This window comes from Cyanistes caeruleus, chromosome 2, assembly GCF_971803275.1.
Source record: "Cyanistes caeruleus chromosome 2, bCyaCae1.hap1.1, whole genome shotgun sequence".
Taxonomy (NCBI): domain Eukaryota; kingdom Metazoa; phylum Chordata; class Aves; order Passeriformes; family Paridae; genus Cyanistes; species Cyanistes caeruleus.
The window spans coordinates 102,902,984-102,918,345 of record NC_141702.1 but is presented as its reverse complement, the minus strand read 5'-3'; the positions used below and the strand labels follow the sequence as shown (position 1 = coordinate 102,918,345).

General features: G+C 43.0%; 1 protein-coding gene and 1 long non-coding RNA gene across 2 annotated transcripts in view; one reads left to right on the top strand and one right to left on the bottom strand.

Moving 5' to 3' along the window:
- Positions 1 to 1,395: 1,395 nt before the first annotated feature.
- Positions 1,396 to 2,919, bottom strand: LOC111926667 (uncharacterized). The gene is made up of 2 exons (XR_002863106.2): positions 2,838 to 2,919; positions 1,396 to 1,542 (listed from the first exon to the last, which is right to left on the bottom strand). It is a non-coding gene; the product is annotated as an uncharacterized LOC111926667 (long non-coding RNA).
- A 170-nt stretch (positions 2,920 to 3,089) lies between these two features.
- Positions 3,090 to 15,362, top strand: part of WDR26 (WD repeat domain 26) — a 32,197-nt gene continuing 19,924 nt past the window's right edge. The window contains exons 1-6 of the mRNA XM_086878858.1: positions 3,090 to 4,065; positions 5,590 to 5,689; positions 5,806 to 5,862; positions 12,371 to 12,507; positions 13,081 to 13,178; positions 13,979 to 14,135. Coding sequence (XP_086734984.1) covers positions 3,707 to 4,065; positions 5,590 to 5,689; positions 5,806 to 5,862; positions 12,371 to 12,507; positions 13,081 to 13,178; positions 13,979 to 14,135 — 908 coding nt within the window. The 5' untranslated portion in view covers positions 3,090 to 3,706. The remainder of the gene's footprint in view (positions 4,066 to 5,589; positions 5,690 to 5,805; positions 5,863 to 12,370; positions 12,508 to 13,080; positions 13,179 to 13,978; positions 14,136 to 15,362) is intronic.

Sequence of the window (15,362 nt, the reverse complement as noted above, 5' to 3'; positions counted from 1 at the left end):
AGGTGCTTATCTTTCATCCTTATCTTGTTTTTTGGAAGTAGCAAGCATATCCAGGTGCCTGTTCAGGCATTTATTTAGCTGGTACTGTGGAAAATGTGATTGTTCTAAATTATTCTTTCTTCCTTTGTTCTTTGTTGTTAGTTGGTTTGTTTCCAGTAACCTCAAACTTGGTACAGAAGGGAAAGTATACACACCTAATAGAGAATCAAACAATTAATTACCTTCAGCATGCAATTTTGAATGCTAATCCATCTCTCGAGTATTTTCTCTAATATTTTGCAGTATTACAGCCCTGCCGAAGCAGCCTCACATGGTTATTATCAAATAACCCAGGCCCTTAATGAGAGTTCCTTCCTATTATTCAGATCTGGACTATGTGCTCCAGCCTCCTCTAAAACAAAATGGTGGGGGGAAAAAAAAAAGAAAAAAAAAAAAAAAAAAGACCTAAATTAGCCAAAGTTTATTAGTTCTACCCAGCTCATAAACAATAAATTCAAGGGTTGTTTTTTGCTTTTTTTGACTTTCCAGACCTAGAAACTGAAAGTGTTTCTTGCTTTTCAGGTATTTGTATTTAGTCTAGAATGTCCCAAGACAGATTTCTCACACTTAAGAGGTACCACTGGTTCAAAATATTCTACATTGGTAATTTCATTGGTTGTTTTTAGAGGGAGCGATTGGTCTATTCAGTTTTCTGAACTACCATAATAAATAAGAAGTATTTCTGCAACATTTTTTCTGTTAAAGATGTGGATCTATACAATAAGAAGTTGTCAGAATTACAATATTCTGAGTTACATATTCTGTACAGTTATGTATTACACCTCTGCTTCAGTAACATGGCTGGTACTACAACTGTACTTAAGGTTGCAAAAAATTCTCTTCAAAATTCCTCTTCTGGGTGTTTATAAGTTTGTCATTTTTTATAGCTGAATTGTTGCATTAATTCTCTACTTTTGGGAAACTTTAAAAGATGCCTGAATATGATGAACTCATACTTTTGTTATTATAAGAGTCATCTGTCACAAGTGAGATGTGTTTTGTATTTAGCAGTTGATTCTCTAATTGCTCAAAAAGCTGCACACTTATTTGGATTATTAAATTTGCCCTCTCTCATCTGGCTGCAGAATAGAATCAGATCCAAATCAGGGCTTAGCTGATGAAAAACTGGCAAAGCATGGTGCCATTACCCCTTTCACAATTCTCTTTTTCTTGTGACCGTGCCAGTCTCAGACCTGTCTTTCAAGATCCCCTCTGGTGACTAAAAAAAGCCCAGGAGAAGTAAAAACAACCTCTATGACTTGGACAGCCATAGGTGACAAAGGAAGACAGGAGCAGACAGTGGGAAGGGGTTTTTACCGTCCCCTTCCCCTGGACACTGAGGCACAGGGCAGGAAAGAATGATGAGCAGTTTTACTTTCCTGAAAACCTAGTCTTGATCTTTAAAGTTCACTTTCAGGTGCCTTCACAGGGTCTGTTCTTCTCTCTGTGAGTGTTCCTGTCATCTTTACACAAGTCTTTGAATTATGGATCCAGTGATGGCATCTGAGGAAGACCAAGAAAGAACTCAAGAATGCTGAAAACACAGAACAATGGAAATGAGAGTATATACACCAGTGAAGTGGCTAGAACACAAGCCTTGTGTTCTCCAGCGATGGCTGGTGAGCTAAAAAGACAAAATCAGCATTCCCCGTCTAGAAGACCAATGTTGGATTTAACCCTACAGCCACACCTGGACAGAGGTCAGGGACAAAGCTCTTTCCAACCTCTCTCTCTGGAGTAAGAGTGCTTTGGCTGTTATCAGCCAAATATCTTCTGCAGCCTCTAAACAGGGCCCAGGTAGCTACCTCAGCTGGCCAGGCCTCCATGAGGTCTCATCTCCTTCTCTGGTTTCACTCCTTTCATGCATCTGTCCCTCCATGGAGTTCTCCACTCTGAGCCTGTGGTTTCCCTCAGCTGGACTTTTTGAAAGTTCCACTCAAAACAAATCACTGTTGTTCAAACTTACTAGTTTAACCTAAGCCACTACTCCTAAAACCTCAGCTTCTGAAGGGGAAGATAATTCGATATTAACCTCAGCTTTCAATAAGGAAAAAAAAAAGTTTTGTTATTTCCCTTTGGGTTTTGGAAAAAAGTTCAAGCATACCAAAGATAAAAATTCTAGGCTCTAAACCAAATAACATAAAACATATTATTTCAAGATGCTATTTTTAAAGACCAAGATTTCACTCATCTTATGACTTTTGACCAGAGGCTTGGCTCAGGATTTGAGTTTGCCTTCCACCACACAGGAGGGTTTGTGGGGAGAAACCACACGGCAGAGACTTGGACCCTTAAAATTCCCACTGTCGTTTGACATCACGTCCTGACAAATGTGTCCCAACTCTCAACATTCCTGTAAGATGTACAGCAAGACTGCCATTTCCCCCTTTTCCATACTAACACATGCAGTGACTACGAGACTGTCAGCGGGTCTGAAACCTTCCAGTAACCAACCTGTGTAACACCAGGATGCGACTTCATTAGACATTTTCCTTTTTTAAAACCTCCCAAACACATAATCATAGAATCAGGGTTGGAAGGGACCTTAAAGACCACCACTGCCATGGGCAGGGACACCTTCCACTAGACCAGGCTGCTCAAAGGCCCATCCAACCTGGCTTTGAACACCACCAGGGATGGGGCATCCAAACCTCCCTGGGCAACCTGTTCCAGTGTCTCGTCACTCTCACAAAGAAAAATTTATTCCACGCACCCAACCTAATTTCCCCCTCTTTCAGTTTTCACCCATTTCTCCCTGTCCAAATTCCATCGGGAAACTCCCTGGGGCCGGAAATTACCCGGTCACCTCCACGGTGTCAGAGAGACGGCCGGTCCCACCGGGACACGTCGGGGCAGCGGGCACCCACCGCACCTCGTGCGCGACCACCCTCGCCCCTCTCCCACCCCGGCGCTGCCAGGCGCGGGCACACACCGGGCACATGCCCAGGACCCCCGGGAGCCCCTCGGGCACGACGCCCACGGCCCCCGCAGGCGCCGCGGGACCCCGCGCGGGCGGGCGGCGACCCGGGCGGTGCCGTTGGGGCGTCCCCGTCCCCCCCGGGGGCCGCCCCGCCGCCGCCCCCCGGCAGCCGTGGGGCCGTGCCCACCGCGGCCCCGGGCGGCGGAAGTGTGTGTAGGGGGCAGTGCAGGAATTTCCTGTGACGTCCCGGCCCGGACTCCATTAGGTGCAGCTGGGCTGAGAGGAGACAAACCCGGCGGGCAGTGAGCGGAGCGGGCCGGGCGCCTGGGGCTGCCGGGCGGGGGCTCAGGGCAGCGGCGGCCGCCATCGCCAGAGGGAGCCCCGAGCGGGCGGCGGCGCTGCCTCCGGGACCCCCGGCGGGCGCAGGGCCCCGCTCCGCCTCCCCTCGCCCCCGCCGCCTCCCCCTCCTCGCCCCCCCGGCTTCCCACCACGGCCGCTCTCGGCGAGGAAACTCTGGCCTCCGCTTCCTCCTCCTCCGACTCGGACACCGGCGGAGCCTCCCCGCCCCCGCGGAAGAAAGCCCGGGCCTCCCCGGCGGCGGCGGTGGAGGGAGCAGGAGAGCCCGGGGCTTCCGCGGGCAGAGCAGGCCTCACCTCGTCCCAGTCCCCCTCGGTGCCCGCCGGGCTCGCCCCCGCCGCCGCCCCGCTCAGAGGCAGCAGCAGCAGCGGCGGCATCGCCAGCAGTGCCATGCAGGCCAACGGGGCGGGAGGGGGCCAGCAGCAGCAGCAGCCGCCGCCGCAGGGCCCGGAGCTGGGCTGCCTGGGCGCCCAGAACGGCGAGGCCTCGGCGGGCACGGCCGCCGGTGACCAGCTGGCCCACGCCAACGGGCTGCTGCCCTCGGCCAACAGCGGTGGCCCCGGCGGCGGCAGCCCCGGCGGGCTCGGCGTCAACAACGGGGTGCCCGCCGCCGGGGGGCCCGGCCCCGCCGCCGCCGAGCTGGGGGGCGGCGGCGGTGGCAGCGCCCTGAAGAAGAAGAAGCGGCTCTCGCAGTCCGACGAGGACGTGATCCGGCTGATCGGGCAGCACCTCCACGGGCTGGGGCTCAAGTAAGTGGCCGCGGTGGGCGAGGGGCAGCGCGGCCGGGGCGGGGAGCGGGCTCCTTCCTTCCTTCGTTTGCTGCGGCGCCCTGACCCGAGGGTCCCCCCGGGGCCGGGGCAGTCCCGCACACACGCCCCGCCGTCCTCCGCTCCGTCCGCGGGGAGGGTCCGGCGCGGGGTCCCCGTGGAGGATGGGCAGCCCGAAGCGGGGAGGAGGGGAGAGGAAGGGGACCCCCGGCGGGGGGGTTGGTGACCAAAACTGCCCCGTCGCAGCCCAGTGGCCTCCAGCGAGAGGAGAGAGCAGTGCCCGGCTGCGAGGCAGAGCGGTGGGGCAGGCCCACTCCTGGAAAATGGAGCCGGAGCTGTGTTTTCCGAGTCTGTGCCGGTGTCTAGCGAAGGGACAGGACAGGAGCTTCCCCTGCCTGGGATGGCAATATGGAAGTCGAGTTGCACACCGATAAGGGTAGATCAATACAAATGTGTTAGTGGGGGAGAAGTTATCTGGTAAACATAATGGAGCCCGCAGCTGGGCGTGGGGGGAGCGGCTTTTCGCAGATGAGCTCCAAGATTTGGTTTTTCAGCTCGGAGGAAGCGACACAAAAGTAAACTGCCACTTAAGCAGGCTGTTTGGTTTCACTCTGGAAACCTTTGGCCCTCTAAATGGTGAAGGCCTCTCTAGATTTGTGCTGGACATGTGTTTTTGCTAATAATCTTACTTGCGAACAAGAAATGAGAATGTTGGCCCTTTCTTAAAATCAGAATAGAAAAAATAATTTCCCAGTGGAATAGGGGAAATCCTAAGTATTTAATCACAACACTTGTGAGTAAAGCTAAAGCTAGCCGGTATGTCATCATTTTGGAAGGAGGGTAGAGAAGTCCTGCAAAGTGCTTATGTAGCCACAAAAGAAGTCTTCAAAACACTGCAGAATGGGTCAGCTATAAAGCACATATTCCATAAAATAAATTGCCTCTGACACAAGAGGCAAGTTTACAGCAGCAGACAACTCGTGACTATTCATAGATGACACCACAGTAAATAAGCTATTTTTAGTATAAAAGGGGGAGGGCTACAGGTTCCTGAGTTTGTTTATTTTTTTTTAAGGAGCCAGTCTTTTAAGAAGTGATGAAGAAGAAAAAATTAGGCCTGTGCCAGATGTTGTAGCTCTCCTTGTTCTTTTAGGGGGGAGGGAGCAGGGGATGGCAGCCAGTAGTTAACAGCTTTCTAGACTGTATCTTCCTTCATGAAGTTTATCTTCTGTGCAGTGCTGACTCTTTGTGGTGGCTGGTAAGTCACATACTTTATGGTACTTCAGCAAAGCTTTCAAGCTCCTTGACAACTTGCTTTAGCTAGAGGTAGCTTTTCACATGTCTCAGGCAACTGAGATCACCTTCTTGAACAAGCATCTGAATCTGGTCATCATATTCTTGTTTTATTAAAGTTACTTTAAAGTATGGTAAACTGTTATCATAGCAGGCGGTGTATTTGTGAGGGTGAAACTGGTCGGGTTTTTTTACACTGTATCTCTCCTGCAGCCAGACTGTTGATCTCCTCATGCAAGAGTCAGGATGTCGTTTAGAACATCCTTCAGCTACCAAATTCCGCAATCATGTCATGGAAGGAGAATGGGATAAGGTAACGTAGGGCTTATAGGACTGTATTAACCACTGTTGAAATTTTTAGTATCTATGAGAGAATTCAAAATTCATCCTCCTTATATACTTTTTTTTTTCTTATGCCGATTTCTGCAGGCTGAGAACGACCTGAATGAACTTAAGGCCTTAGTGCATTCTCCGCATGCAATTGTGGTAAGAGGCACACTTGAACTCTTTCAGAGCTGTGTAGTTGGACTAATTCTAGTGGTGTAATCTTTCACTATGGAGTTGGTTGTCCATAGTTCTTGTTTTCTCTTTTTTGTTTACTTTAAGCTGCTTGCATGCTATCTCAAATGTTATACTAATCTGAACTTCTTTTATTCTGTTGTAGAAAGTGAGATAGGCAGCCCAGAAGTATTGAGGCTAAGATTTGGTGTACTCAGTGTTAAAACTCTATTAAACATACCTAACTGATAAAATATAAATCCTGTCACAGTCCTAAAATAGGTCAGTTTCTGTAGAAACTGCCTATGTTGAATACTAATTTCAACCTTGAAATACTTCTCACAATCTCTGTGTTTATAGGAGTTAGGTTTTCTTGAGGGAAGAGAAGTTTAGAAATAAAATGGGCTAATACTAATGTGGAGTTGGTATTGTAATAGCACATTACAAGAATATAGAGGCTGCTATAGACCATGAACAATACTGTTGCTTTTCCAGATGGCTTTTAAAGAGAAAATGCATTTGTATTGCTGTTTGGGATTTTATTTAGAGCTTTTTCTCTTTGGGTGGCTTTTTTTTTTTAAAAAAAAAAAAAAAGATAAACCTAGAAATAGAAGGTTAGTGGATCCTGTGACTTGACAACTACAATATGTGTTATGATTTCAGTTGCTGTGAGTAAAGTGTTTCTTGTTTTGATTTTTGGATCTCAAGATGAAAATCATCACTTGGCTCTTCAAAGAGCTTGTTCTGTTGTGTTTAAACGTTTATTTTAGTGAGATGAAGTTAGAAAAGCTATGGTCACTTAGGAGGCAAACAGTAGCAAGGCTTTTTGAAGTGTCTGTGACTGTAAACAATGAGGAATCAGCTGATGGCTGCTTAGTTCCACTTCTAGCTGATTCATTTGTTGTCAAGACAATTTCCTGTCTGATGGGGGAGGGAAAGAAAGAGAGAACAGGAAATGAAGTAGGAGAAACAGATGTTGAACAAAACATCAGAGGGTACTTGACAGAAGTTTACATTTGGTTCTGTTAATTTGGTCAAAGCTTAGCACCTCTTAATTAGACCATTAGTTCACTTTCTCTTTTGTCTAAGACCTGAAGGAGTTGAGAATATTGTATGCAGCTTTCGATAGTTTGTGCAGCCTGAAAGTGTGGATCTGCTATATGGGAATATGAATGGTCATTTGAAACAAATTTTCTCATGTTTCTGACTTCTGAAGTAACGAAGTTTGTCTGTAGTATTAAAGTGTTTTGCATGTCAGTGAGTCAAGAGGTTTAATTGAGTTATCAACATGGTACTTTTTTGAGAACTCAAATCAAGAGAAAAAGATGTTTTCCTTCTGTTGTTCTGAAGATCATTCTCTAATACTGATGTCTTAACTGGTTCCATAAAGCTTGGTGCAGTAAAGCTTGGTTCAGACTTCACCTGAACCATATGAATTATTTTCTTTTTGAAGTTGATCTCCTTTATATAAACTTGATATAATTTAAAACAGGTAACAATTTTGAAGGTCTTATATGTGTAAGACAACATTATTTGCAAGGATAAATTGAGCTTGTGTGTGTTCCATTGCATGCACAGAGTCTCCTCCTTGTCCCCTGTCTAGCTTTTGTGCACATGGTTGAGGTTCTGGGTGGGTATTAGTGCTGTCAGCAGCTGGAAAGGTAGAGGGAGATCATTACAGGTGAGGAGGGATGCTTTATCCTCTGTAGGTATTCCCCACTGCAGCAGTGTCAGAGCTAATGAAGGTGATAGATGTCTTGATCAGGAAGAGTCCAAACAAGGTGCTGCTGCAGGTAACTCTTTCAAAATAGAAAATTGGATTTTGAGTTGCCTGACTTGTGACTCACACTGTGACTAGATGTTTTAAAAATGTGTGCATACAAGAAGAATGAGTACCTAAAAAATTTAGATGACATAGACTATTTAACTAAGTAGGGTGTGTGTTTTGTGGTTTGTTTTTAGTTTGTGGTTTGGGTGGGTTTGTTGTTTTGTTTTTGGGGCTTTTTTTCCCTTACAGTTAGTATGACCTGGTCAAAATAACCAGGATACGTAGTTGCTTTTGAAATGTCTGGTCAGTGATGGGAGATGTATATGTATTTTAAAAATCCTACTCATGTTTAATTTCCTGATTTCTGCAAAGTGCTTTAAGTTCTACAGGTGAAAACACTAAATATGAAATGGCTGATGTGAATTTTTAAGACTTTGATGCAGTGTTGATATGGGGGGGAGGAGGGTGTGGCAGCACACAGGACAGTTTGCTATTTCTATTTGTGTCAACACAACTGAGTGCTGTACAGTATGTGATTAGTCATGTTTACTTTTCCAACATATAAGATATAGCTTAGACAATCTGTAGGAAAACTTTATAATTGAATCAAGCATGATGTTTTTCCTTGAGTTACAGTTAGAAAACACCAACTTCAAGCCAGCCTGAGGTTTTGCTTACTTTGGGGCTACTCAAGCATGTGATGGCATCTGTCTTGGGTACTTAATTGCACCTAGGAAGAAACTTGGAGATCATTCCTCTACAGTCATCTAGAAAGTATCTTCAAATTGCTGTCTTATTCCAGAGGTATACAGCCTGCAACAGGCAGTACAATCTAAAAACAGCATTAACTGTTATCATTTGAGTAAAGTGCTCCACCTGCCTGCATGGTGTCCCTCTTGCTACCAGCATTAAGGGCAGTTCCCTACTGGAGTTAATTACTCCCTGTGTGGCAGGACTTGGTATGGTTGAAGTGTCATTAAATTCCATGCTGAATTCTGTAGACCAGAATGTTTTCTGCCCTTTACATATCAGGGCATTTGAGCTTTGGTTTGTTTTTAAGGGCTTTCATCAGTGTTTTACAAAACTATCAAAGTAAAAGACTACAGGATAAAGAAAACTGAGGTCTTAGTTCTGTAGGCTGTAAGTTGATAGCTACTGTGTCAAGTTTGTTTTGAAACACTCGCTGATAATTTCACCATGTATTTTAGTTACCTATTTAATTTCAAAGAGCAGTTGTTTCAGCAATGTTTACTTATTTTGGACTCCTAGTTCATTAATAAAACTGTTGTGGAGCTTGTTTAGATACACAGGTTGACAATAACACTAAAATCTAGACATAAACTTAGATTATTTTGCATTTTGCTCATTAAACTTGTGAAGATTCACTGCTGGTTACAGTTACTGATCAGAATGGCCCAGTTTCTTGCCTGTGGCAGTATGTTTGTCCTGTTCCTTTCACAGTTCTGTTTACTGAGGTTTTCACCTTTGGTTATGTAGTGATGGTGAGTTATGGTACATGCCAGACTTTCTAAAATTTAGGATTCTGGAATGGGCTTTCCTAAGTTAGTACAAGGAAGGAGTACAGTACTAAGCATTCATGTTAGTAATTGAAGGCTGTAGTTTGAAGAAAGAAAAATGCTAATGTTGTATACATTGAAACAAACAAACAAAACCCTGTAAATCTGTTAACTCTTAGTTTTGCCCCAGGGTAATCCGAGTTCAATTTACACCTAAATAATAGCTTGTAGAAACAACAAAGTAATGCACTTTATCCTCATCCTTGCTGTAGAGGTGAAAGACAGGATGAGGTAGTAATAACTGAACAAAACCAGCCAGACTGCAGTGCTGATGCTTGGATTGGACTTTTCCAGGGGTCCTTCAGGGTGAGGAATCTTGGCTATAAGCTAAGAAGTGGAGGTGTCTGAATTTTAAATTGTTCAGCAGTAATGAGTGTACTGATGTTGAATTTCCTTTGCAAATACTATGATAACAAATCCCAGGCACTTGTGTTACTTTGGTATGGTTTTGATCATGATCATTTTGATTTCCCTTTTTTGTAAGGCAGCTAAAAAATGTGGAGAAAGAATACGCTACTTAATCAGTGGAGTTTGTGCTTTTGCTTTACAGTTGTCAATATTACAAACAGTTCTCTTTCCTTCTAGAAGAGGTTGTCTGGACTATAAAAGAGGTGATGTACCCAAAATGGTCATAGATTTTGCAGAAGGTGGTGTTAGAAGAAATTAGAAGTACTTTTAGGAGGGCATAGAGGAGTTGAGAGAAATCTGTTTTTCAGCAAGGTCACTAATTGCACAAAAATGGGAAGTAGGAGACAATGAGTGCCCCAACATTAAAAAATGACCTGCAATGTGATGCTACTGGAGTGTGACTCTTGCCTTAAGGAAGTTCATGCCATTGTTTGAGTATGCTGTAGGGCAAGTTTTGGAGCAGTTATCAAATAGCTTAGCAGTTCAATTCCATTTCCCCATCAAGACTTTAGTCCCTGCCCTCTGCTATTGAAAAGTTGCTATTTCAAGTTGCTTATCTCTTATTCTAATTCCCCATTAGGTTGCTGTATGAAATGTATTCTACTTGGTTTTTCTGAAGGCCTTTATATTCCTGATATGCCTACGTCACACATGGCACTGATGATGTCTTTTTTAAAACCGTACTTTCTTGCCTAGAACTGAAATTACACCTCTTTGGCAACAGCATTCTGAGTGGTAGTATTCCTGTAATGCTTTATGTAATTGCTGGGTCTGATATTATTAAACCCATGCTAGAGAGTTTTTCTGCTCCTTTTACTTCTTCCTCTAACAAAATGAAATTATTGTGCCAAGTCCTGAAAGTAAGGAGGGAGAAAAGGTAGGTTATCACATTTAATAGAAATATTTTATAACTTAAATAAATATTATATGCAGTGAATGGAGAAGTAAGTTAGGGAGGGATTACAGTTTTTATTATAGACTAGAAATATCAGGCTATTTTTTATCTGGTGATGATCATCAGTGTGAGGTGACCAAGAGCAGTGAAATACAGCATGTGCCTGCTACGGGGGCATCTCCATGTATCCTGGAGAGCATGTGCACAGCTGGTGGAGGAAGTTCCTGTCCCTCCTGCTGCTGGTATATAAGCAAACAGCGTGGGGTCTGCTGGCCTGCTGCATGGAGCCAACCACTGGGCTTGTAAATAATTGGGATATCTTTCATTTGGTTTTTCACATGTCAGAACATTGAAAAAAGTTGTCTCACCTGGAAGAACTGTACAGTAATGATCTAATAATTCCAAATTCAGATAAACTAAAGAGCTGGATTGGGAGTGCAGTACAGGTTTGCCTGTCAGATACAGGACAGCAGAGCACTACAGACAAATTTGAATATAAATCATCTTTACTATGTCATGTTTTATGCTTCACAAAGCTGTGTGGTAAGTTAATAGCACTATATGTGGAACCTTCATTCTTTTGAAGAACTGAGTGTCTCTGGAAATGAGAATGCTTTATGTTTTAACTTTGCATTTAACATCTAGTGAGCCTTAAACTTTCATGTGAGCTTTAATAGGACAGGAACATCTTAAACTTCCTGATTATCCCTCTACTTAAGGAGGCTGGCAGTGTGTTTGAAACTAAGTAAACATTGACCAAATATGAGCATGAAAATAGTGAGGTGCCTGAGGTCTGATGAAAGCAAAGGAAACTGGTGATTGAACTGGTGGTATATTCATTAGAAAAGCAAATCTAGTTTTCCACACTTTTATCTCCAGTCTGTGTCTCACCAGTTTGTCTAAGCATGTACATTTTCCCTATTTTCCTCTTCAACCTGGTGAGTTTTGTGGACTAAACCTGTCATTTCTGGCTGGTAACTGGTAGCAGTAAAGAATGTGTACAAACACGAGATACTTGGTTTCATCCAGAAACAACCAAAGTGTGTTTCTACTAAATTGGTATTAAAATTTCTAGGCCTTCAGGTTTTTTTAATATTGTAACTTAATGCCTAATTTACTTTTTTTTTTTTTTTACCCGCAGATATTTGTTTTTAGAATAGCAGGCTTGATTTTTTTTTTAATGTAAACAACCAAAGACTGTATAAATGAGAGGAACACTATGAAATAACAGCACTTAATTCAGAGTGTTGAAGTGACTTCTAAATATAGGAAACTATTTTTTTCTGTAATCCCGAAAGCAACACCCAAGGAAAACAAGTTAACATGGAACTACAAAAAAAACCCCAAACCCCAGGCAGTGTGAGTTTGTTACTGTTATATATTATGCAGCTATGCAAACAATCCATGTCAACACCTGTGTAAGCAGTGTGAGAACTTGAGTTGTCCTGTTGTGTTGTGTGTTGTCATGCAGTCTTAAATATGTGAATAGCCGATTTGGGGCCCTTTTCTTGATAGAACATTTCACTGGAAAGCCTGTCTAATGCAGGGTTTGAAGGATGATGACTAAAGAGAGAGCAGGTGAAAATGGGACCACTTGCAGGGGGGGATCTGAGGAATGAGATAGGAACATACTTGGAGCCCCATCAGTCAGGGAGGAAATTCACAGATAGCTTAATTGCTGCAATGCTGTTGAAAAGCCAACAAAAGAAATTGAGTAATGAAACATAACTTAGAGCTGTGTTTCTGAAGGGCATAGTAGAATGGTTTCTACTGTTCTGTTTAGGCTCAAACGTTTTCTGAAACTTCAGTCAACCTTTTTCCCCTGACTGCTGCTTTCTGTCATGTCAGAGGATGAAGTTTTTGCTGCTGCAGCAGAAGTACCTGGAATACCTGGAGGATGGCAAGGTCCTGGAGGCACTTCAGGTTCTACGCTGTGAACTGACGCCTCTGAAATATAATACAGAACGCATTCATGTCCTCAGTGGGTAAGTGTTTGGGTTTTGAGAGCTCTTGCAGAGAGGTTTTTTTAAGGAATTCTGTAGCTTTTGATGGCTGATGTTGTGAGGACTCAAGCTACTGTCCTGATGAATAATAAGCTGTACTGAGATGTGATAAAATGCTGCATAAAGAATGCTGTTTAGTAGACAGTATTTTGTTTCAGATGCTTGGAAACAACCTGATGATGATTTACTTTAATACTAGTAGAATCCAAATTAATACATGTGTACATATCTACGGTCATTGATCTTGAGAATTATTAGCCATTATTACCTTATAATTTAAGTGAGTATAATCTGGTTTGTTCTTAGATGAAAAGACATTTCTACCCTCCTAAAATTGCTTGTGTTTTGTTTTCTTTTTGTATGGGCAGTTTGCAGACATTTGTTCAGAAGATGTGATTGTGTGAAATAGTTCCTTGCCTTTTTCCCTATTGGTCTCAAGCTTAAGTTACCTGTTCATAGTTCATTAAAAATGTTATGGTCTGTATCATGCTTTAAAGTGAAAAGAATGATTCCAAAAAGACTTGGTCTGTTGGTGTATGTGCACTTTTGAAACAGGTACCTGATGTGTAGCCATGCAGAAGACTTGCGAGCAAAAGCAGAGTGGGAAGGGAAAGGAACAGCTTCCAGATCTAAACTTTTGGACAAACTCCAGAGTAAGATATTTTAGCGTTTAGAATTCTTCTCACCTCTATTAAATCCAGTATAATTTACACATCCCAGGGAATTGACTGTGTTTGCTGGTTGGTTGTTTTTTTGTATTTCTTGGTTCATGGGGATACCTTTAGGTGCCTTTACCCTTTGGTCTTCTGTACCTAACCTTTTTTTGTCTCTGATAAACTGCTTGTAATAAGACCTGTTACTTCTTAGCTCTGCTGCATGCAGTAGTGATAAACTTGATGATTAAACGTGTGGTTTAGGGAGGGGTGGGTGTGTGTTATAAATGCCAGCCACAGTGAGTGGTGGAAACTAAGTGTGGCCTATAACCAGTGGTAATACTGGTACTGGTTGATAGTGGTCTCACACTTTGCTCTGAATTATGGTTTCTCCTCTCTCTTGTGGCTGTGGTAATACTCTGTACCAGAATTTTAAAACCCATGGTATTCTTTCTTTTCATCGTCCTAATAGAGAATTCCTTAAAGGAACTTAGCTGATACTGATGTTCTACAGCATTATAGATTTTGTTAAATACTGAGTTTTGAGTTAGCTTGTGTAAATGGTGCTTGTTGGCCAGGACAACATACTCTATAACAACAAATACTTTGCATACAGCCCTGATTTCCAGAAGTTCATGCTTCTAATTCCAGGTGTATAGCAGTAAATTCAACAAGCTGTATGCTGTTACTTACTAAGATTTCTTCCAAAACCACTCAAATCAAAGTGTGGTCTTACTTGTAACTTTCTTCTGATAAGTCTTTCTTCATTTGTTTGTTTTTTCTTCCTAACTCCTCTGAAGCCTACCTACCCCCATCAGTGATGCTTCCTCCGAGGCGTTTACAGAACCTGCTCCGCCAGGCTGTGGAACTCCAACGGGACCGGTGCCTATATCACAACACCAAACTAGACAGCAATCTAGATTCTGTCTCGCTGCTAATAGATCACGTTTGTAGTAGGTAAGACACTGTCCTGACTTCTGAGGTGGGCAGTCTTTTCTTGGTCTTTTAAAATAATCTGATTGTTAGCAGAAACGTGAAAACTGTTCTATGCTGGTTTAATGGGATTTTACTGGGAAAAAGCAGTTCTCGCTAAATGAGCAATGGAGGTGGGGAGTAAAGAAGGTGTGCAGAGAGGAGATTTTGGTAGCTGGATGTGGGGTAATGGGATCAGACTGAAGCTTAAAAATTTTAATCAGATTGGTGTAAAAACAAGATACCGTAATGCTAATCTATAGCCACTTGTTTTTTGTCATTTTGGACAGCCAGTGTCTTTATTCCTCAGCACAGGATTGCTGTGTTTTTTCACTGGAGAATCAGTGGTGTGTTGCTTATCCAGACTGGGTCTTCTAGGTTACTTGAATGCAGAAAGCCTGCTGAAGCATGCTTCTATGAACTCAACTTTCACCTGTAACTTTTAAGAGTGGACACAGGTGCTTTTAGACACAAAGGTTAAAACAGAAGAGAAATGTGCGGTTTATTTTTCTGAGTTATATAATATATAACATGAATAATATAAAGAATTATTTTTCTTACATTTGTAAGGTAGTAAGAATTGAGTGCCTCTTATACCTTTGTATTGGCTCTTTAGACTGCCTGGATAACATTTTTTTGGTGGCAAAATGGAGGCTGCTTCTGAATCTTCAAAATGCAGTACTCTAGACATGAAACAGGAAGATGTTTGTTTTTAATGAATGGCTGACTTGAGCAGTTTTTCCTCGTGCAGCAAAACTTGGCTAAGGACCTAAAAACTCAGTGTAGGTTTTATGGAAAACTTCTGGGCTGTGCATGGTGGATTAAGGGAATAAGGGCTAGAACATAAGGGCTGTATGGGATATCCTTATATGTTTATCCATGTAGCAGGCTAACACTTGGGCTTGCAGGGGAATCGCTTTCAGTTAAGGTTAGCTCATCTGAGGAAGTTCATTAAGGACTGATAAACTTGCTTACAGAGATTTTCTGAACTCAGCTGCTTTCACTTGCATTCTTGGGTTACTTGGAATCAGTTTTTAAAGATGCAGACTTCTGTAGTACTTTGCTGTAGCCATCTTAAGGTTTGAAAATTACTGTCTTTTGCACTTCATGTATTCAAGTGGCCTTTAGCTTACAGTTTTGCTGCACTGCATTGTTTCAGCTGGTGTGTGTGTGCAGACATTTGAATGTTGCCCATTTTAAGAGCTGTTGGAA